Source organism: Gobio gobio (assembly GCF_949357685.1).
Source record: "Gobio gobio genome assembly, chromosome: 3".
Taxonomy (NCBI): Eukaryota; Metazoa; Chordata; class Actinopteri; order Cypriniformes; family Gobionidae; genus Gobio; species Gobio gobio.
In genome coordinates this window covers 42,233,389-42,257,891 of record NC_137099.1, presented here as the reverse complement: position 1 = coordinate 42,257,891, position 24,503 = coordinate 42,233,389, and the positions used below count along the sequence as shown (strand labels likewise).

The 24,503-nt window shown below is 39.6% G+C and overlaps 1 protein-coding gene across 1 annotated transcript in view; it reads right to left on the bottom strand.

Moving 5' to 3' along the window:
• tenm3 (teneurin transmembrane protein 3) overlaps nt 1-24,503 on the bottom strand; it is a 228,391-nt gene that overhangs the window by 55,396 nt on the left and 148,492 nt on the right. Inside the window, exons 7-14 of the mRNA XM_079811553.1 lie at nt 24,178-24,383; nt 22,471-22,675; nt 19,277-19,378; nt 18,642-18,836; nt 16,801-17,001; nt 13,491-13,676; nt 3,738-3,884; nt 1,728-1,944 (exon numbers count right to left, since the gene is read on the bottom strand). Of these exons, the coding sequence (XP_079667679.1) occupies nt 1,728-1,944; nt 3,738-3,884; nt 13,491-13,676; nt 16,801-17,001; nt 18,642-18,836; nt 19,277-19,378; nt 22,471-22,675; nt 24,178-24,383 (1,459 nt within the window). The remainder of the gene's footprint in view (nt 1-1,727; nt 1,945-3,737; nt 3,885-13,490; nt 13,677-16,800; nt 17,002-18,641; nt 18,837-19,276; nt 19,379-22,470; nt 22,676-24,177; nt 24,384-24,503) is intronic.

The following is a 24,503-nucleotide window of genomic DNA, read 5'->3' as shown; positions in this document are numbered from 1 at the left end:
TTATTCCTGGTTCCTGCGGATATTAGCTTACGCACTGAATCTTGCTCAGACACAAGAAGGAAATTACGTTAAAAGCAGAAAAACTGAGATTTGCAAGGAGGGACTTGTAATAGCAACAGGCGCTTAATTGACAGAGCAAAAGGAATGAACGAGGTAAAACAGAGCCACGAAGGCAGCTGACCATGACAACTTATAAATGATTATATCCATTCAAGCAAACATAGAGAAGATGATTTGGACAAACCCACGCTCTGGATGTGACAACTTAATTAATAGCACTGCTTATTCAAGCGGGCTATTATCAGATCTAACATCTCTTTCCAATAACTGTTATGGTGCTCTCACATACACAATGCAAATTGAGGCGCATAATTTGTAAATTACACTTTAATGCAACTTCAGAAAATCTTTCTCTCTGTAACCCAGGTCACACGATTCTTATGAGGTTTTGTCAGCACATCTGTTTCCATGGCAACTGTATGAAGTCTTTAAGAGGGTTGTTGGAAGCAATTGTTGAGAGTAATGCGTTTTCCTTTTTATTAATGGTGGTTATAGCACATGGTCGCTCGCAAAGCAGAAACTGGATGATTACAACAAAACATCTGACATTAGGTCAGACAATCAATTAGATGTGTAATTCATATATCTATATTTTTTTTTTTTAATGAACTATATGACTTTTTAAATATATTTTTCATTAAAGTTCAGTTCTCTGCTAAGAAATATTATAAAATCCCATATTTGCTGGAAACAATATGGCTTAAGGTAATGATAATGGCTTATAGTACGGTAATGGTTCATTGTGTTCATTTAACTTTTCTGATTTGCAGTGGTGTAAATTATTTGAGTAAATGTAATTAGTTACTGTACTTAAGTTGAACTACTTTGTAGTTTGACTTAGTATCAAAGATATTAGCAACTTTTACTCTCTACTTGACTACTTTTTTTGAATAGGTAAATGTACTCTTTACTTCGATACATTTGTAATGAGTAATGCAATTACATGTTGCATTTTGCATGGTGCTTAACTATTTCTGCAGCAGTTTATTTCTATAGTTACAAAAGAACCATCATCTACAGGGTATTGAAGGTACTTTATGTTGAGCCATTTTGCCCTCATTCTCTCAAACACGTCAAAATGCTACTTGAATGCATTAGCAGTTGTGAAGCGATTGCTCTCCTCACAAATCAACTGTTTCTTGTTGTTTACTAGCATGTCTCTTTCGTGTTGAGGACTAATGCATCTTTGAGCCTACATTCAGTATGAGTAAAATGCTTAAGTACTGTTAAAATCAGATACACTAAGATTTTTACACAAGTGGTATTGAAATTGGTGACTTTTAACTTGTAATGGAGTCATTTTCGCTGTAAGGTATCTTTACCTTTACTTAAGTATGGTTTCCATGTACTCGTTACACTTCTGCTGATTTTTCTATCATTTCCTATCAAGTGAAATCTGATCTAAGTGAAAACGTATCATCCAGCTTGATTACTTTACTTCAAAGACTTACTGAACTTGGCACAATTCACAACACTCAATGCATCACAAAAAAAACCCCACTGTTTAAGTTGGGCTGGTATAAAACATGTTTAAATGATCAATGTAAGATGAAGTGCATCACTTGCCCAATAAGGCTTGGGCCTTTATGGCATTCTTACTGATGAGCCCAGATACACGCCTTTCTATTTCATGTTTAATGTGCTAATCGCAGCAAGCACAGCCATACCTTCTGTTAAACGGGTTGTCTCCGTTAATGACATGCGTGCTCTCTGGGCCAATGAGGAAGCTGATTTGCTGATAGAACGACTGGGCGGCTTGCTGTGGGCTTGTGGGTTGGTTCTGGCTGATGATGTCGATGGGGTCAGGAGAGCCACGGCAGAAGGGTTGAGTCTGACACGAGCTCTGCAGGCAACAGTCTGGATCCATACAGTCCACCAGGCCATCTGCACACACAGACACACACCTAACTTAACAATGCACATAAAAAATATGAGGTGCTAAGTGTTCAAGAGTCTTATAGTATATCCTGTGTCCTGTCTTACAGATCCTGTCACACGCTTATAGTGTGAGAGAATAGAAACGTTTTTGCATCAATGCCTAATACATCATCCACCCATTTGTTCTTTCACCTTTAGGGTCAGAAACATGACAGCAATATCCCTTCTTTCTTCTTTCACATTGTCAAGACTCTCTCTTGTCTCTATCAGTAAACACCTGGTTAATGCTTTGTGTGGAAATGCGATCTGATCTCCCGCAGGTAAGTGCCATAAACCTCTGCCATCCATCTCAGCTAGTTTATAAAAAGCCCTGTGTACATCTGGCACACTGTCACAGGGGGGTTGTAAAAGAACACATGTGCAAACACACACGCAAACACGCGGTTTTGTTGCACTAATCAGTATGAGACCAAATCTTTTTTTTTATAGCACCCTGAGCTGAAACTGCTCTGGTGAGATCGAGGCAGAGTGTCTGAATGTTTGTTTTGCCTTACGAGTGTCCCGGCACCCCCTGCCAAAAGCACCACGCAACTTCATGTGAGATCTGGACCTCTCGTAACTCTCACACTGCTTAAAATCCGGTCGGCTATGGCCAAAGTCAACACGCACATGCAAAGGTTCCTCCAGAGGGAGCAGAATCTGTTAACATAGCTTGTGTAGGTCACACAAAACAGAGGTCACGTAATAGGATCTTTGGACACGTATACGTATTTAAGGAGAAACGCATTCATTTTTTTATGTTTGTTTATGTAAAGAACTATATGCTCTCATCTACAGTACCTCTTTGTAATAGCTATTCAAAGGAAGCCAAATTCAAAGAAATCTGCAAAACGTGGCACGATTACTGTACGTCTGAGAATATATCATAACCTTACTGTATATTTTTCTTTCCGCTTTGGAAAAACTTCAAAGCCTCTTGTCAGGCTTCCAGAGGACTGTAAATCCTTCAGATTTAAGATGTTACAGACCACATTATCTCCAACTAGAAAAATAATCTCCTCAAATACTTTGGAATTGGGCTGCGTTTAAAGGTTCATGCATTCACCTCAGCGGAGATGATTTCTAGGCATTCTGGACCTCAAGCATGCAACGGAACCTCACATGTACCAAAACGTTCTGCATCCAGACACACACGCCCTGAATGCAAGATCAGCGGAGAAGGATTTACGGCTACTCGCCCCTCGAGCAGGCCTGTCATTTTTGTTAAATGTAAGTTAAAAGAGATGCTCTGTCATAGTCGGTCTTCCTGATGTCTATCAAGACAAGAACTGGAACCTTCGGACTCTAAGCTAACTTACAGTTTTGAGATTTACTTGTCTTTGGTCTTGGGCTCATGTCTTGTGTGCTGTATTCTGATGGGATACCCCAATGAGAAACAGAGTGACTCTTCTGAATCAATACATGCTTACTTTTCTGTTTTTGTCCGTTTGTTTAGGACGGCCATAACAAGATTGGTGTGAGTTTGGTCAGTTAAAATCTGCTTAAAAACTTTACCACAACAAAATGTATTATGACTTTTACTCAGGGTGAAGATATTACAATGTCACAATATGTCAGTTGTCTCATAAACAATTAAATATGCACATTTTACGATTTTCCACCAGGGTTGTATACTTGACCTGATTATCATTGACAAATATGTATGTGTTATTTAAATAGACGTTGCCATATGCATTTATGTGTGATGCATCCCATTTAAATTTTATAACATTTATGTGTCCAGTCACCGGAGACCTCACCTCCTTCATTGTCCTTGCCGTCTGCACAGAGTGTCTCCATGGCAACGTCACAGCCAGCCCCTCTCCAGCCTGGTTGGCAGACACAATGCCAGCCGTTCTGATCCAGCGTGCAGCGGCCATTACTGTTGCACAGTCCTGGGCATCCCTCTGCAGAGACAGACAGAGCCGTCATACACTAGTACGGATGTGTGCGTGTGCAATTGTGTGTTAGACTGAGCCACTATGTGTGTGTTTTAAAATTTATGTGACAGCATTCTCTCTGAAAGTTGTTCTGTTGCCGTTAAAAATCGTCATAGGTAACCACAGTAGGACACAATGTGCCTTCGACTTGTGAAACACAAATGGTAATCCAAACAGAGATACACTGACATCGTCGAGAATGAAAGTAAAGGTTTAAAGGTGAACACAGACTGACGCTGGACTTCAAACAGGCCTAGTGAGATGCACAGAGGCTGTAGATTCACATGGATGTAACGGATGCTCTCTCGACACAACCAATCATTTCAAAAGGGATGGCATAAATTTGTGAGAAAATCAAGGTGAGATTCAAAAGGAAAAAGAACCAATTGAGGAATCCAAATGTGAACCCATAAAAAGAAAATTAATTAAAAGAAAGAAAATTGAATTTAGAAGAAGAGATCAAAGGAAGGGATATAAAAGGGTGAGCGAATAATAAATCAGCAGTGGCATCCATGTGAAGCTACGGCACACAGAGAATCCCAGTGGCATAAAGTATAGGGTGGACATCTGAGCTGGCGAGAGAGTGTGTGCCTCCAGCGCTATACTTTCTGCCCAGGTCACATTCCGCCGGACGGAATCAGAGGAAAGCGAGAGAGGCCAGGGGGAGGGAAGGGGAGGACTGTGGGAGAAGCTAGGCTAACAAACACCAGGGGTCAGGCTGCGGGATGCATGGAGACAGGACCCACAGGATTCCCAAACAAAACTCAAGGACCACAGGTGTGTGTGTGTGTGTGTGTGTGTGTGTGTGTGTGCACTTGTCAGTAATTGCGTGTGTGCATTTGTGTGTGTGTGTGGCTTGTTCAAGACAAACAATGATGAATTTGGCAGATATAAAGGACGACAATAAATAGAGCGAGGAGACTAGAACATAGACACGCTGACATCGTGCTTCAAGACAAAAAAGTGAAGGAGGGAGAAAGAAAGAAAGAAAGAAAGAAAGCAAGAAACAAGGAAAGAAAGAAAGACACAGAGAGACAGCGGAGTGATTGCTTGAGACAGTCTCCCTGGGGCATTGGTATGCATTACCTTTAAATCCTATCCTCTCTCCTATTATGGGGCCGGGAGGGAGGAAAATTCGGGAAAGAAAATTAACAAAAAGAATCTGAGCACTTGAGTCCAAGTGAAGGACGATTCAGAACACAAAAACACAAAAGGGAAAGAGAGAGAAAGGAAGCAAATGACCATAAAGAGAAGGAGGAAAGGAAAGAAGGGCTTTGACAAGGAGGAAGGCGAGATGTTGAAAGAGGAGTGGGAGCTGTTTCGACTTTGGCCGACTCCGTCTGGAAGATTGCCACAGCGTGTATATTGTTACTCAACGCATGAATAAATACCATCCTGAGATACACTACGCGTCTGTTTAGCATTGTATGAGTGAGAAAACGAAAAAAGCAACATGGAATGTGGTAAAACGTAATAAAAACAAGCGAGAAACATGTTCCGAGCTAACATACTGAGGTGGGGAGTAAAAGTATCAAAGTAAGCCCGTAAGAGTTTAAGAAACATCTTAATGTTTAAAAAAACCTTGTGAGAGTTCTTGGCGGTCTGATGCACCATATGCCAGTATGCGAGTCTGGAATCACACTTGGCTTAGCACTGATTTAGCCCTGTGAAATCATTTCCAAAAACACCTCAGTAACAGTAAACAAGAATCTGCTAGTATCTCTTCTCTTGATCTCCGTTTACACCACCAGCTCGTAGTTCATCATAAAATAAACATGACTGATCGTCATTTGCGTGCAGGTTTGGCCATTGTTTTCAAAATGAACTCGAGTGCGACTCTGGGACACGCGGAGGAGATGCTAAACTGCAGATGTGGAGCTGTGGTGATTTAGTTGGGGCGAGGGGGATGGTTCTGCAAAAGTTGGAACATTAGCCAAGGAGAGCGCTGAGGACATTGGATTGGATTTCTGACAGTCCAAAAAAAGAAGCCAATGAAGAATCACAATAATAGCAGACACGCAGAGGAGAGAGAGAGAGAGAGAAGAGGTTATTAATGCGCCATAAAAATGTCATAAAGACCTCAATCCGGGACACAAGAGCTCAAGGGAGAGAGAAAGAGAGAGAGAAAAAGGAGAAAAGATACAGTACCTTGGACATACGTCTCCGGGTGAGCTTTACAGGGAGCAAGAAGAAGAAGAAAAAGGAGGAGAAAGAGGATGTTAAAAAGGTGTGAAAAGACAGTCAACCTGAAACCCACATACAGAAACTAAGAGCTTCTTTAGTACTGCTGGAAGATGTCGTCATTTCCAAAATACATCTTTCTCTATTGACACGCATTCAAAACGAGTGGACATGCAAACCGATTTCTCCTTTCTCGCAGCAAAAATTATTTTTCAAAGTTGTAAATAAACAAATATTATTAGACTATTTCAGTCTTTCTACTTCAAAATATCACATTTAACAATGTGTTAATTGCCATTTCTTTGTAACTATTTGTGTGAACATTGTTTCAAAGTAAATCCTACACCAAATGTTTTTCAGTGTACTGTACAACTCTTTTTTTAAACAAAAACCGACACAGACTGGGTTAAATAAAGCAAAAACACGTCCTCTTGGACTTCCGTGGTTCTCAAAGCCCAACGGTCCCCTGCACAATCCTCTGCGACACCATTTATGGAACAAATAAAAAACAACACCCGCAGAAAATGACTCACTGTTCCTGTTCAGTATTCACTGAGAATTCCCATAAATCGGTTTTCAAATGTGTGACACTATCACTCATAATGCATAAAGTAAATAACACAGGCATCATGGGATTTACAGTACTGTTAGAAAAGCGCACTGAACGGGGCCTCACATGCTAATTGGAAATTGTATCCCGATGATTGACATGTGGTTCAAGAATCCTGCTGTATGTTTGCCATTTCACGTTTCACATTGTCATCACATCAGGTCTATTATTCTTGAGCCCCTCAGTGTGTGAGTGAAATATTATATGGCCCTGAGGGGGGGGGGGGGGGGGGGGTAGTGTGTGTTGGTGGAATACTGTATGGATAAGCTCTGAATCATCCGCATGTGTGTACGAGAGCAATCATCTCCTTCCTGTGGCTAAATGAAATGATTTCTGACAAGGCTTTAGGAGAAACCCTGTGCGGCGTGTCATAACATTACATATGCTAAGTCACAACAAATCATCTTAAATAAAAGTTCACCTTTTAATACAAACATAACAACAGAAGCTTCATTAGCTGGATTATGTTCTTAAGGAAGACACTCTTATGTGTAAAGAGAGAGAGAGAGAGAGAGAGAGAGAGAGAGAGAGAGAGAGAGAGAGAGAGAGAGAGAGAGAGAGAGAGAGAGAGAGAGAGAGAGAGAGAGAGAGAGAGAGAGAGAGAGAGAGAGAGAGAGAGAGAGAGAGAGAGAGCGTACTGATTAAATTCCTCGGGTGTCTCGTTTCCACACACTCACTGTTATGTCTGGGAGATCCAGAACGTAGACAGTTGTAGAAGACCAGGCTGCGTATCTATCCCTGAATACACAACGGGTTAAGAAAACACAAGCTAACGCATACTCCGAGCTGGAAACTTGCCAGTGAGGGCAGCCAATTACTGGCTAATTACAACAAACTTTTGTTCATTTACATTGATGGTCCTGAAGGGAGATATATAGAGAGAGAGTAAGTGAAGGAGAGACAGAGGAAAAAAATAAAAAAAGGCAATCATCCCTTTATGGACATCAATGCTTCATTATTTACGTGCACATTCAAAGAGCTCTGATTAAAGTGACATTAATCTGGAAACAATTATACATCCCGTCCAGCGCGGTTCAGTCACTGTTTCTCCAAAAAGAAAAAGAAAGAAAGCCTATATTAATTTCCATTATCCTAATTGCTATGCACAGCCACATGGTGGTATACATGCCCCCACAGCTGTGGGCATAGCCAGTGTGACATAGAGGCCAAACATGTGTTTTAATCACGCTCATGGACACCTCAAGCCATCCCACAGAACCAATCAAACGTTAGCAATGTGTCAGCCCTCTACCTGCCCGCCAGCTGCCCTGCCACTGTAATGACAGGATAGCGCACGCCACCACCACCACCTCCATCCGCAGCATTCGACAGACCGTTTGATTCCCGTTCCCTTTTCAGAGCATGCTTGGATTAATATGCTGTGAAAGGGCGTTTCATTAATTAGTGATTGAAATGATAAAGCGTGGACAATGATTTGTAGATGTACAGTGCGTGCTGTTTTTGCTTTAACCCTCCATCTTGTTTGACATGAGGGGAGAATTGAGGGCATTGAAATCAAGATGATGTAGTTGTGTGTTAGCGTGCTGTAGGTTTCACTATTGATTTCTTTGTAGGTACGCACGTGTGAAAGCATGATAATAAATGGGAGGTTTTGAAGGACAGGCGCTTCAGTACTGCATGAATGGAAGGAATTTGTTTTCGACTGCATGGAAGGTACTCTACCGATCAAATGTCAAATATACTGTATTAATTAATTATATGTATTAATTAATAATACTGAATTTATAAAAACTGTTTAAATTACATTTTACATAACTATTTTAACATATTTTAAAATTCATTCTGTACCAATGTACAGGTATCATCAATTATTATTGGTACTCAATTATTAATAATGGTTATATGCTAAAAACATATATTTTTTTGTAGAAACTGTGATTTTTTTTAGGATTATTTGATAAATAGACAGCATTTATTTGATATATATATTTTTTTTTTCAATTTAAAGGTGCACCATGTAAATTTTAGCGGCACCTAGTGGTGAGGTTACGAATTGCAACCGCCGACCGCTCACCCCTCCCTTTTGAAGCACATGGAGAAGCTACAGTGGCCGACACAGGACAAAGATATCATCGTCTGAGACAGCAGTAAGTAGATAGCACACTGTAGAGCAGTTTGTCTGTTTAGGGCTACTGTAGAAACACAACGGGGCAAAATGGCGACTTCACTGTAAGGGGACCTGCGGCGTATGTAGATAGAAATGGCTCATTCTAAGGTAATAAAAACATAACAGTTCATTATGTAAGGTCTTCATACACCACTGAAAACATAGTATTGCATTTCTGTCAATATATTCCCATAAATACTACACACTGCACCTTTAATGCATCCTTGCCAATTAAAAGTTTATTATTATTATTTTTAAATCATACTTAACCCCTAATTTTGGACAGTAATGTATCATGGTTTCCACAAAAATGTTAAACGTGACACTGGTGCTGAAATAATTTGTCACAAATCTCAATATGGCAGATGTTGGGAAAAAAAAGTCCTGCCTTTAGAATAAAACAGCCAATGACCAAGGCATTTTTGTTCTAAGACGTGCATGTCCATCAGCTGGACAAACCTGAAAAAAAAAAATGCTGTAGCCAGATTTGAGCTATAGAAGTAAAATTTGTGATACCATGGTTGTCAGATTTTATTTGTGATTTGGCATGTTATTGAATCCTAACCTTGTCAGGCAGTTTGGAGATTTCGGTCTTTCCTCATTCAAATTGCATGACTACAAAATAGCTGCCTGTGGGCCTTATCAAAATGGCTGCTGAGTAAACCGATCTGCTCCAATAATGCTTTTGATAGGATTCTTCACACCACAGTTCAATTTGTGCACTTTTACAGTATGAAAGTTTGACAAGATTATTTTGGATGCAGTTTTGTGTGTGGGTAGATTTCTGTATGCACACACACATATAGAGGGGCTCCTGCAGGGTTGACTGATGTGTGTGCAAATCCATGGCTTTCTCACAGTAAGAGTTGTGCTTCTGATGAATGATCTGGAAGGGCCCAAGGCCTAATGAAGCATACAAGTCTTAATAAAAAAAATCTTAAATGTATGGAAGTGGAAGCTTTTGACAAGCCACACTTCACAAAAAAAAAAATCTATTTTCTTTAGTCATAAAGAGTCTTTAAAGAGCTATTAACAATGAAAGCTCCTAAGAAAATGGGCTCACATGAGTATGTTCGTGTTCCAGAATATGCACCATTTATTCACATTATACAACATGCCAGCATTGTGATTCATCATATTCCTAAAGTTGTTACTAAAGTGAATGCTTGAGCTCAGAGGATGTAGAAATGATGCATCTCAGAAACATATTTAGTGAGTATATTTACTTATTTAGTGAGTGTAGCTCGTTAATTTACACCAAAGTCATTTTAAGTCAGTTCACTCAGTTACTATTTTCAGTGATGCCACTACTAATAGGGGAAAACAGAAATTTCCAAAACTGTTTGTCAAGATTAAGTTTCAATAATTTTTTGGTTGTAAATCTGAATAAAAATAAATAAATATACTGCTAATGCACATGCACATTTTAGAGTAAACAAATGGATGTTTATATAAAAAAATATGACTGGCTGAAACGTGGACTAGATGCCATTTTGTATTATGATTTCTAATGATCTATAAGTGGACTCAAAAAACGACAATGTACCTCGACGCACTAAATTGAGTATGCTCTGAGAAGACCTATTAACTCTCAACAACTCCTGAAATAATCAGTTATCTAAAAAGAGCATCGCAGCCTCCGACAAGAGAAAGTGCAGTTGGCAGACAGTGTGTTTTGGGTGTCATGAGAAATATTTTATGCTCCTACTCTCGTTCTCCCCCTCTCATGAAGCTCCCCAATCATTTCCAAATGAATAAACAGATCTGTGTCACACTGAGCTAAATCAAACAGATGCCTCTTTTAAAATCTGCTGTACTGTCTGGATAAGTTCACATTACAGACCGTAATGCTCAGTTAGGATTAGGGCTTGATGATATATAAAATATTCTAGATTTTACTGAGTATTAAATTAAGTAACATTGTGAATATTGCAGCATAAATTAGCTTTTTATATGGGCATTACTTTTCCTAAAGTGCAGTATAAATCAGCCCATATACCTCAGAAAAAAAATCGGTATCATTTTTTGACAAAAATAAATTGAGGCTACTATTGCCATGTAGTGTGTAATTTATGACTGTATGACCCCTACATTTGAAAATGTTGAGAAAGACTTCATGTTATAACAATAAAATACGTACTGAAAATGTCTGGATGCTGCCGGTCAGTGTGAGAGCTGTCTTACAGTGCCGGTGTCTAAGTGTCTTTGTGTGAAAGAATCATGATGCAAGTATGTTGTAATGCTGGCATGTGTGTGTGGACTCACTGTGAAGAGGTCTAATGAGAGTGAGTGGGTGTAGAGGGACAGGGAAGGTCACACACACAAACACACAATTCACACATACACAAACACACACACCCCTACGTGGAACCAAGAGGCCCCTTATCTCAGTCTGACATATATGATGTATGAGGTACCATAATTCTTTTAGCTCCCTCCTGTGCTCGCTCTCAAATACACACACACACACACACACACACACACACACACACACACACACACACACACACACACACACACACACACACACACACACACACACACACACACACACACACACACACACACACACACACACACACACACACACACACACACACACACACACACACACACACACACACACACACACACACACACACACACACACACACACACACACACACACACACACACACACACGTGCACACACACACTGCAATGCATGTACTCAGCAAAGAGGGACAAAGTATCAACCTTGGCCTAAAGAGATATATTCAATCGTCCAAACTCTGGAAGCCCACACACAAGGTAAACTCAGCCTGTAAAGTGTTTTCCACATAAATTCATTATACTGAATAAACACTTTAAACTTGAAGTGTTTAAGTTTTTTGATGTTAAAATACTTTCTCCAATCACATCTTTAATATACAGGGACAACTATAAGTAAACCAATCGCAGGTGAATACCTCTGAAATGTGTGAACACATTTCTCTTTTTGTTAGAGCATCCAGACCAGCCTAATACAGCAGCAGTGGCCCAATGGCGTGTGCAATTTCCTTGGCTGACCAACGACACGCAGGGTAAGTATTCAGCAAACATGTTTGATAACAGTCATTATGTTAACAATTTCATTTGGTGATGCTAGCAGCACAAATTTCACTCTTCAGCGTAAATGAAACTTTTAAATTGACCAATCCATTAAAGCCACTGACATGTACTTTAAAATATGGTCTCCTTACGGCCATTTATAATGTTTAAACTTAGAGCAACAAGGTCATTAAATGATCAAACTCAGCAAGCATTTTTGCACAGTAAAGTTTAGAGTCGGGTGAGTGTGGTGTGTAGGTGGCTCGCTCGAACAGAAGAGCAGGACAACATTATGTGCTAACCGTGCTAATTTGGAAGACGAATAGCAAAATGCTGGCCAGATTCTCATAAAGCTGCCTGGCGAAACAGGCCTGCCTGAACGAGGCCGAGTACCTCGATCACTCGTGTTGAGTAATGGAGCAGCTGACGTACCCTGCTGAGAGTTGAGCTGGTGGAGGATTTAGCCAACACGCTAACAACAAATGAACAGATTTAGAGACTGACAGCTAAGCAACATGTAGATTTTGAGTAGAGGCACGTGCAGAGGGACTTTATTTAAAATGTAAAATGTAATTAAAATATATTCATTTATTTTTTAAATAACATTTTATGTTTTAATTGGGCTTTCTGGCTTTAATTTCAGAGGTAAGTGAAGACCTGAAAAAAATAAATAAATGATGGACAATTTGGTGCTAGACCAGCACCAAACCAGAACTAAAACAGCAGGACACATGATATCCAACTTGCCATGACTGTTTTTCTTTGAGATTTAAATAATGAGCAGAATTTAGTGCTTGTGTAAAGACAAATTGCTGTCGTTTAGCCCCCTGATTTACAGAATAGGTGTTCCCAGAATAGGTGTCAAGCTTGCATTGACTGCAATGAAAATGTCAACCCTTTGATAGCAAGCAAAGGTCAGGGGGAAGGTACAAAACAGAACAAACACTCATAGTCCTTTTCCTGTTGAGGTGGAAGAGCCAAAGCAGGTCGAGGAAAAGAAGGAAAACAAAGGGAATTTGCAATCAAAACAAGTTCAAAGATATGAGGTAAACCCTCATAACAAATAGCAAATAGCTTCGATAAAAAAAACATCAACATCAGCTGGAAATAATGAGAGAGAGAGAATAAAATGTACACATTATGTAAATACACTACAGTATATGGCAAAAAAAGTATGTGGACACCCAAACACCAATCATATGTGCTTGGTGGCATAAAAATGTAGTTTATCCTCACATTTCTTCAATTCATCTGAGAAGCCTTTCAACTAAATGTTAGAACAAGGCTGTGGGATTTGCTCCCATTCAGACACCAGAGGAATCAGTAAGGTCAGATGCTGATGTTGGTTAATGGGGTCTCCCAAATTCATCCCAAAGGTGTTCAGTGGAGTTCAGGTCTGTAAGCTAGTTAATGTCTTCCATATCAGACATAATTTCTGTATTGAATTAGCTTTATACACAGGAGCACAGTCATTCTAGAACAGAAATTCACTCGTATTAGGAGCCAACTTTGTTTAAAAGAGGGTATTCGCATTCTGTTGGCTATGTAGTGTAAATACTGATATACTGATGGTTGCTTGTCTTACCGACGGTGCAATGTTCTCCGGTCCAGCCCTGGTGGCATTCACATTTGCCGTCCTTGCATGTTCCGTGCTCAGTGCAGCGTGGGTGACATGCTTTCAGATCACATACCGAACCAGTCCAACCCTCTTCACAGCGACAGCTTCCTCCTATACACACACCGTGAGAGCCACAGTCCACTGCACACACCTCTGCAAACACAAACAAAGGTGAAAAAATTAAAATCACTTTTTGTTCTGGGCTGCCGCATAGCCAAGGACTATAAAAGGTCATACGGCCTACAAGGAGGTAGCACATTTCAAAAGCAAGTCTCCTCTACTCAAAATAACAAGAGCAGAGGTTACATTCCTGAGAACAGTCAAGACCAAGTTATTGACTTAAAGTGTGAAAAACTTATGACAGGAAATAGATAACTGCAGACCCCTGCTGTGTCTAGCGGGCTGTGTGGCGGAGGGGAGACTGACCGCCCCCACCTCAATCGACACCCCATAACAATGACATATCTCAACCTTGTCTGACCCACTGGAGTGCGCGCGCTCCTCATGGCGGTGGGGTGCTGGCTAAAGGTGTATGATTGGGGGAAGGGAAGGAGACATCAGAGCGTGCAGACACGAATGTGAATTGACACGCTGAACTTTCCACCCGGACCCAGAAGACATGCCTCCCACATAGATTGAAGCAAACACATCAAGCCAAAATAAATCAATTCATACACACTCCACGGACTGCCAAACATCAGGAGTGCGTTTGAATGGCTTTTGGGATCAAAGCAATCACAGAAGCATTTTATTAGCATTTCTTTTTGCAGGTTTGTTGCTCTTCGCATGTTTACAAGAAATGATTCTGAATTGACAAAAGCTTCCATAGAGAAATTGTTGTCAATAGAAACTAGTTTCATGTTTATCATACCTGGACGTAAATGCAACTGGCAACAAAAGCTGACAAGGGAAAATTGGATGCATTTTGAATGATATCCTGTGGAAAAGTGTCTGATAACGATTTGGATTCAGATTATGAGTTTGTGTACGTGCTCATGTAGACGTGTGTGGGTTTGGCAGAATAGTAGATGAAGACAGACTGGTGCAAAGCAAGCTGTAGTTTAACATCCCACACACCATTCCACCAGAGCCTCGCAGTCTGACACACCCTGTCATGGTAGAAACAAAGCACTAGAAAGACATTTCCTGATAAAGACAAATCATGGGATGGGGTATTGTTAAACTCCTTTCTTCAGCCTCCTTTCTGCAGCGCTTCCTGACAAGGTGTGAAACCATGACATGACACTCAGCCAGAGCTGGTGGAAGTGCATTGAGACAAGGAAGCAGAAGTGAAGAAATGTGGAGAGAATTTCCCATCAGCCCTTGGGTCAGGTGAGTGCCAGTTTGTGGTTGGCTTCCCTGCTGCGTGCTGTTATTATGCCTCCTGCAGGTGGGCAGGAGTGACGCACCTCTTCGCCGTGTATGTGTGGGCGCCTGAGTGTTTTATCCTTCATCAGACGAGACTCCGCTGAAGTTCACCTCAGTTTCCTTTAAAGCGGGAGTATGATTGAAAGAGAGAGAGGCTGTGCACAAGGAATAAGTTCACACAGACAGATGGAGAGCAGCTGCTGGGAAGTACTTCTGGAAAACTGACGGCTCGAGCCGTAAGCCTGCTGCAACTGTACTATATCAATCTGGATTACTGTCTTTGCAAGAGTTGCTGCCAGAGAGTGTGGACTGAGTGCCTGAATGTGTCCCTGTTAGACGGGGAGTCATGAGGGGCAATTCCTGGCTCGCTTGGTGTCCTTCTTTACATTATTGTAAGAAGGCTTAATTTAGTACATTGATTCCCAATGTGCTTCGTCAAACTTCAAAAATCAATAGACTAAAAAAGCAAAACATCTATCGGAATTAATATCATGATTTGGTAACACTTTCACTTAAATTAATTTCATGAACTAACAAATGAATATTTTTACAGCATGTATTGATAGGCTAATGTAAATTTATAAATATACTAGTGTTGGTTGGGAATGTATGTTTGTTTATAATACATTATCTTCTTTTAATTAAATTTATAAATTAATTATTAATAACATAAATTACTACTACAAATGTTAATGTTTGTTCATAATACATGGACCAAATGTTAAATTATACCTTTATTTATTTACAAGTTAAAATGTTAAAAGATGTATTAGTGTATGTAGAAATAACAAGACAAAAAAAAATTGTAAAGAAGTGTTATTATTTCATGTTAACCATTAAAAATAAGAATCTTTTGGAGAAAAAAAATATAATATATACAGTGCATGTTCTATTTTGTTTCATTATTTAGATTTATTTTTATTTTTAAAGTGAACTAATATTTAATTTGAATAAAAAAAAAAACACATTCTGGTTAGGTGACGAAGTGCTGACCAAAGAAATGTGATTTCTGTCACAGCATTCTAGATTTTTTAAATTTTTTACTTACAATAACCGCATAACTTAACTTTCCAAGATTACATTTGGCTCAAAAAAATAAAAATAAAATACTAAGGGGGCACATGCGTGACACTTCTGTTGACACATGCCCTCCTCTCAAATATTTTTTCCCCCACTCTATCATTATCTAAGACAAAAGGGGCAATACTAATTTTATAAACACTTTTCGAACAAAATCTGTCCCCACGCAATAGGCGTTTATCAGCATTTACCACAACACTGCAGCCATTAAAGTGACAGAGGGGGAGCATGCAGGCCTCATTCATTTGCACTGCACTAATTGAAGATGTACGGCTAATTAATGGAAGGAAGGGATGTGGCGGTTTACAAAGACATCAGGTGGTTCTTCCTCGATCGAAATGGGGTGAGAAAGAAAGGGAGTGAGATAAAAAGTGAGTGAGAGATTGCTGCGTGGGGCTCAAGGGTGAAATAGTATTTTCATTAGACACAGATTGCTGCTGGGAAAATAGCATTGTATAACTAAAAGGCTGACCATGGGTGAGTCCTAAAACAGCAGGAGTCCAATACTGCTCTTATTACAGAGATCAGTATCGTCACTCGAACAAACACAAGACGTGCACACACATACCACACCAGCTGCGGCTGAGCTTTTGATCGACTGAAAGATATTTCATAATGATAGTGTATTTAAGGTTGACTCAAACGTGCCTTTGAGAAAGACTGCTGACAGATTAAACAGAGGGGAGGACAGAAAATCTCAAATAACAGCCTGCTAATGCCTTTAACAACAATAAGCAGCCATTCAGTGTATCAAATAAAGCAAGATAAAATAATAAAGTGGGAAGACCGACATATTGAGGAGGTGGGTGCATGAGTGCATAAAGGGTACCGATGGAGCAGTCGGGTCCAGTCCAGTTGGCGTCACAGGTGCAGGTGCCGCTCTCCGTCTGGTAGGTTCCGTGTCCCGAGCACTGGTCCGGGCACATAGTCTTCAGGATCTCGCAGCTGTTGCCACCCCAGCCTGGATTGCAATGGCACTCTCCATGGATACACACTCCGTGAGATGAACAGGAGGGATCCAGGCAGTCCACTGTGTGTGTGTTTAGAAAAGAAAGCAAAAACTGTTAGTTAGCAGGCTAGCAAGACCATGCATGTTGACCATGTTGTTTTTAATCCTCCATTACAAGCAGTTTTTTTAATGTTCTATCCCATTTTATTGCATAAATACTTTATTACTGAAATAAAATAAACTTTTTTAAAAGTGACTCATCTCAATGGAATCCATCATTTGCTAACTGTCAAAGTGTGTATAGCATAAGCTTCACATTATATGGCTCTCAAAAATCCCCCCCTTCCAGTGCACACACATTAAAGCAGATTCAGACAGAACATGTAGCGAAGCATGATGTATGTGCCGCTCAATGTGCTCTCAAAGAATGTGCTAGAGATCTCGTTGGGAGAAGTCCGCTGCTACAGATGGAAAAGCAATTTTTAGGGGACAGAGGAGCAAGCAGGGCTGAGTGCACAGAGTGGGAAAGTGCTACGCATTGCTTTTCAAAAGCCATAAGGGACTACTGTGCAGGTGTGTATGTTTGTTGTGTGTGTGTGTGTGTTTATGTTTAATAGCCCTTTGGGAGAGGGCTGAGGTTCAGTAACCTCTGATTGTGTGGTAGTTGATGGGGCTTAATCATGCCATTGATTGACAACAGGCCAATTCATGACCAGAAAATAAAGTTCCCTCCATAAATTGCATTAGTCGGTTTTGTTGTTCGTGCCAAATCATTACAATCGAGCTGCAGGAATGAAATCTTTCTGGCTTACAGGGAAAAAAATAAAAATAAACACAGCACACTCCTACATGCTGCGTGCCGAGTCACGGTAACATAAACACTATGCACAAAGCTAATTTTGCTAATTAAGAAAAATCAATTGTAATCTAAAATTTTCCCCACTCACGAGGCTGATGGGTAAGGGACCTGCACATCAGTGGGGACATCAGTGTAATTATTTGCTCTGTGAAGTGGAGAATGGCAATTGTTTCTGGAATATTGAACTATTAACTCATGGGTAATGATTATTGCAGGGACAGTAAATTATCAAAGAAGGTCACAAGCAGAAGAGTCCCTTTGATGGCTACAGACAAGGCGTTAGGCTCCTCATTAAGCAAAGTGATGCTGAAAGGCGATATGAACTGGACAGATTTTTTCTCTCTCAAACACTCAAACAAGCCCTTCTGTCTCTCTCACTTGCTCTCTTTTTATCAGGTCTGGTGAAAAGCCTGTCCATGTCCACAGAGACCAAGCTTTCAAACACTTCTAGAGGAAAAAAAAAAAAATCAATCCCTCCTCGAACCAATGGGTAATCAGCGATCGCGTTGATAACACATTATCTTGCACATCTTTGATGGTGTAATGCAGTGGGGTTTAATGGCAAGAACGCTGAAAATAGCAGTGTTAGATAAATGCTTCCATTATGGCTTCTGATGGGTCTCTTATGAACTGAGACTTGAGATGCTGAAGATGTCTGTAAGGAGGGAAACAGCTGACAAAATCTGCAGAACTCTGCAAAACAAATAAACTGTTTTCTAACATCAGACAATTCAATGGAGGGACTACCGGTGAATAAATTCGTTTTTGATGTTTAAATATATTCATAAAATACAGAAATGAACAAGCTCGGGTAAGACCATTTGCTTTACAAAACCACTGGTGTTTGATTTGTATCCCTGACCTTCTTCACAGTTGTCTCCTTTATAGCCAGTGTTGCAGGCGCAGGTGCCCATGATGCAGATTCCGTGTCCGCTGCAGTGAATATCGATGCACTGGTTGCTAGGAACGTCACACTCTGTCCCCTTCCATCCACTGTAACAAAGACAGCGCCCCCTGGAGTACTGCCCATTGCCACTGCACAGCACCGGACAAGCGGCTTTGAATAGAAGAACAAAAAGCAATTGGGCAAAAAAGCTTTCATGAATGTAGATTGACATTCATAACATTCAACAGGTGAAGTTTTCAATGCACGCGATTTCTTTATGGATCTTCTTTAAAAATAAATAAAACCAGACTGATAAAATAAAGCAAACAGAAGATGAGGAGAGAGAAAAAAAAAACAATAGCACCAAATTAATAAACAAAATAATACAATAAAAAGACCATAGAAATAAAACAAATTGTTGCTTCCTCCTGGTAATAAGAAGCCATTCAAGCTTGGGAATTGAGTCCCACCATAAGCCTGCTAGCCAGCCGTACTTGTGCATATGACAATCTGAAACCAATTATGAATAGCGACATTGGTTGTTTATTTCTCCGGAGACTCGTGTGTGACTGTGTGTGTGTATGTGTGTGCACGCGAGTAAGAGAGCATACCTCGTGAGCAATCAGGCCCAAGGAACCCTGGGAAACAATGGCATGTTCCTGAGCGACAGTCTCCGTTACCATGGCAATTGTGCGGACACTCTGTGAGGGTATCTAGGGGGAAGAATGGAAGTGTGTGAGAGGGAGCCACAGAAAGGAAGAGGGCGAGAAAGAAAAGGAGAGTGAGAAAAGCACTAATTGAGGAGACAGTCTGTGGAAATTAGCAGGCATTCAGACCCCCCCATCTTTAATTAAAGGAGTGCCAGATGCGTGATTAACAAAAACCTGCATCTAGGCTTACTCTGCCTTAATGAACCAATCAAAGCATTATTACCACCAATTAGCAGCCAGACGCTCTGCTTAGAGCTTTCTTTACACTGCTGGATGGCCATTAAAACACACATACATACACGTTTGTTTTTTCTGTCATAGTGGGGACTTTCCATTGACTTTTGTTTTTATACTGAAACAATGATAATTGTCTATCCTTTAACCCTAAATCTAAAACTCACAGAAACCTTTCTGAAGTTTTCATGTTCATAAAGACATTATTTAGCATGTTCAATAAGCCGTTTTCCTCATGACAACCGCAGCTGGTGCCAAACAAAGCCTGACGCGTAGGACACAAGTTTGTTTACACTCACATCAGCTTCTGCTCAAGTTTACTTATCTGCATTTATACACTCTAAAAAATGCTGGGTTAAAAAATGGACTAAACCAGCAATTGGGTTGTTTTAAACCAGTGAATGGGTCGTTTTAAGCTAGCGGTTGGGTTAAATGTTTGCTTAAAACAACCCAATCGCTGGGTTAAAACAACCCAATTGCTGGGTTAGTCCATTTTTAATCAAACTTGGTTTGTTTTTAACCCAGCATTTTTTAGAGTGTATATTATTAAAACATGCTTTTTTATATCAATACACGAGGACCCGAACTAAAACAGAGAGCGAAAATGACTTTATGATACTATTTCTTAAGCAGTAATACATATTCGTCGTACACCATGAAGAATAGTACAACGGCGAGAACATCAAGTATAAATGCCTTGTCCTCCTACGAAGAGAATTGCTAGATACATACATCTAAAGAAAAACTATGGTTGTTAATAGAATAAAATCATTAATCTCATGATTAATCTTTAGATATTATTATTGTTATCATCGTTATTATACACAATTGTACTCCAAACTTTTCTGTGGCCCCCTCAGTCCCCAGAAGCCACTTTGTCTGGGAATGCTGCTCAACCAATCAGATTTGAGAACTGGATCTAGCTGTTGTATAATAGGAGATCAATCAAGCATACTACTAGACGCACAACGGTTATATAGCCAGTCACAGATTTAATTCCACACTGCTACCGCACTCTTTTTGACTCTCTCACTTTGTGTGTTGCCAAGGTGACGTCAATGACTGTGACATCACCTGTCGATTCTTTCATTAAAAGAAGCAGCCCATTGGTGTCTAAGTCAATTCTGACAGGGTAATAAACTGCACCGGTCTCTTGTCGCCAGCCCGCTGTTATAACACCACTGAAGCATTTAGCAGAGCTCTCAGACAACCCCACTGCAGGACCATATTATCTCGCTACAGAGAAATAATCAATTTTAATTTTCAAAAGGTTAACTTTTTACTCATTGAAGCATAATCAACCCGCTTTTAAAAGAGGAAGCTGGCTGTAGTCCCACTGACCATTTTTCATGTTCTAGTCTTTGTGATCAAATTTAAGGAAATTACTCTTGCTGAAGCCTATTTTTATGAGTTCATAGTGGAGGTGAGAGAAGAGGGGAAATGGAAGGGGAAGAGAAGGTGAGAAAAAGAGAGAGGAAAGGTCCTGCAGTTCACCAGGCAACACTTTGAATCAGCTGCCGCCCACTAGCCACTTAAAGCACGGATCGATACGGCTCTGACCATCATTATAAACACTCATCTGTGAACACTCTTCTCTTTATCTCTCTCAGTTCATACAAATATCCACACAGGCGGAAGAAGTATAATATAAACTACTTGTCAAAAGTTTGGAATAATTACGATTTTTTAATGTCTTTGAAAGAAGCTTCTTAGACTCAACAAGGCTGCATTTATTTGATCAAAAATACAGTAAAAAACAGTAATATTGTGAAACATTATTACAATATAAAATAACTGATTTCTACTTATTTATAAATGTATTTATCTATAATTTATTCCAGTGATGGCAAAGCTGAATTTGCAGTCATTACTACAGTCTTCAGTGGTCCAATGATCAAAAATCACTCATATTTGCTGATTTGGCACTCGATTGTTATTTATTATTGGTGCAAAATTATTTATTGTTTTTATTATTACCAATAATGAAAATAGTTTTTGCTGCCTAATATTTATGTGAAAACCATTATAAATATTTTTTTTTCAGGAGTCAGGAGAGAGCATTTATTTGAAATATAAATATTTTATATAATTTTAAATGACTTTACTATCACTTTTGAATAATAAAAAAATAAAAAAATCTTTCTCTAAACAGAACAATAATTTAACAGTAATTTTACATGAATTTCAGAACGTCTTAGTATTTTGCATTCCTCCTTTTGGCTCTACTGACGACAACACTCAAACAGAAAGTTATTTTGAAGTTTGTGTAAAACCTGATGTTCATGTGATTCAAAATTATTTGAGAATGTTCCAATGGGGGCAGGAAAACCTGACATTTTGTAAGATAACATTCTTAAAAAATTCTTATTCATTTTGTCATAAAAAAATACAAAAATGTCGATTGATAAAAAAAATTCTGTTATTAATCGAAATTAATCATGATTAACAAAATCTAACATTAAAGTTTTTAATATATTATTATATTGTAATAATTTCTCATTTAATCTCCAAATGAATGTAGAAACAACATAAATCAGGGCTCAATTTTTTCTATTGGCCGAGTCAAATCAGTTCAGATTTTTACTTTCCCTGTCAAAATGCACAAAAAGTTATTGTTTTTGTTGTTTTTGACCAATGTAACCTTTTAAAGCGTGCTTTAAGATTTTAAGGGTTCTGGTTTAAAAGCATTTGCATGAAAAAGAGCATGGTCATATAATGTAACGCTAGCCAAAGGATGATGGGGAAAAACGGATGCTGCGTTAATTGCTTTAAATACTTTTTAACGTGTTAATTTTGACAGCACAAAAAAAAAAAAACACAAAAACAACGTAATATAATATATATGTATAGTTATGGTTTACCTATGATGATTGTGTTGTAAGAGACCTGCTCAGTATTCTTGCCATCATTGTAGAAGGCGAGATGCCAGGTGCCTGAGTCCAGGAAGCGGATGAACTCTGCCTCATGAACGTTAACTGAACGAGCCTTCCTGGCTGCTCCTTCCACCTCCACCAGTCCTCGCTTTCCTATCAGACGACTGCCGTCCAGCAGCTCCACAAAGTCATACTGTGCACAAACGCACACACACAGAATCAAATCCCACTTTAATCACAGACTTATTTATTGGTAGAGCAGAGCATAATGCAGTAACAGCAAATATTCACTGCAGCTTCACCTTGAATATACCAGTGCACCAAAGAATTGGTTCTGATACTTGTAAGAAGAGCATGTGGCTCTAATACTTCTAAATTCCAAGAAATTGATGTTTGCAAATCACAAAAATATGTTTGGAATCAAGAGGGCGATTACACTCTGGTATCTTCTTTGTGAGTCTTAGGGGAAGATCTTTAAAAAGACACTCTACCTTTCAGAAATGCTTTATGACAACGTTTTTTTTGTCACTTCGACAGAGAAAGAGTTTGAGTCAAAGCCTCTGATGAGTTTAACATACGTGTCTCAATTTACAGAGCATTAAAAAGATATTTGTTTCCTAAGAGACCCTTAAAAGAATGACACAAGAGGAAGAGAAGAAGAATAAGTGAGCAAGAAATTATAAGACAACGTCTGACAAAACGAGAAGACATTTCGATCAGTGGAGGAAAACAGTCTCCATGCCTTTGTCTATCAATAGAACTCGAACCTATCCTTTATTCAGCCTTTAAGAAACATATTGATTTATGTGTGGCAATTAAAGCACTGGGTCAGTGCTATCGACTCTTATTGTGGAGGCCTCCGCAGCCAATTACCTCTATTAAGCATTTACGTTTTTTGTGATATACCCTTGAAGAAACCCAAGCTCTGTTGTTGCTTGGCAAAAAGAAAGAAACAGGACAAGGAGAAATAATTGGTTTGCTTGCGAAGGCCAAGCGCCGTTTTTAATCAAAGCGGGCAAAACATGCATAGAAGTATGAATTGCTTCAAGTTTGAATTACAGAGATGAGGCAAATGGGAATTGGACGGGATTGTCTGGCTCTACCGTGTAGCTTTGAAGGTCAGGTTTGAAAGTGTCTCAAAAGTGACGGTCCTTTTAGTAAAGTTTGCTTTTTGCCATTTGTAGCAGGTCTGTGAGCCTCATCTAACAGGATGACAGTAATTGGAATAGTGGGTGTTGTGTTATTTCTTACATGCGGTTACACTGAGAACTATGACTGTAATTATGAAATGGAAATTACAAGATTACAATGTGAAAAACAGCATCCTACAAAAGATTGCTCAAATTCTCCTGATTCTGAATTATCGGCATTGAAAAAGATGCAATGGTGCTATTTTAAAATGTAATTTTGGCTAGTCATTGGGGGTCAGTCAAAATACTGCAGGAGGTCCGTAGAGAAGATATATAAGGCAGCATCTAACTAATTCTAACTAATGCAATGAATATTCATCTGAATGATCTGCTAAGCATTTTATAATGTAAAATGCAAATGTTCTCAATGAACATTAGGAATAAAGTGTTATGGAGTATTCCCTGTCTGTAATACTTGAATACCCCTCATCTAAACCAATATATCAATTTCTCGGTTAAAGTGGAACATTCATCTTAACAACAACAACAAAAAAAGGTCTGATACCTGAGTGTGTGTGGGAGGCAGTCCTTTCCGACCGTAGACCCCCACCAGGGCACCTCTCTGAACGGAGATGTTGAATTTCAGGGACTGTGGCTGGTCAATGAAGAGCTGAGAACGCCAAAAAGTTCCTGGAGGGACGTCCTGCACCGCTCTACGGCCCACATCCACCTCGCCTGTGTCTATGGTGTTATTCTCTTGAAAGTAAACTCCTAGAGAGAGAGAGAGAGAGAGAGAGAGAGAGAGAGAGAGAGAGAGAGAGAGAGAGAGAGAGAGAGAGAGAGAGAGAGAGAGAGAGAGAGAGAGAGAGAGAGAGAAGAGAGAGAAAGAAA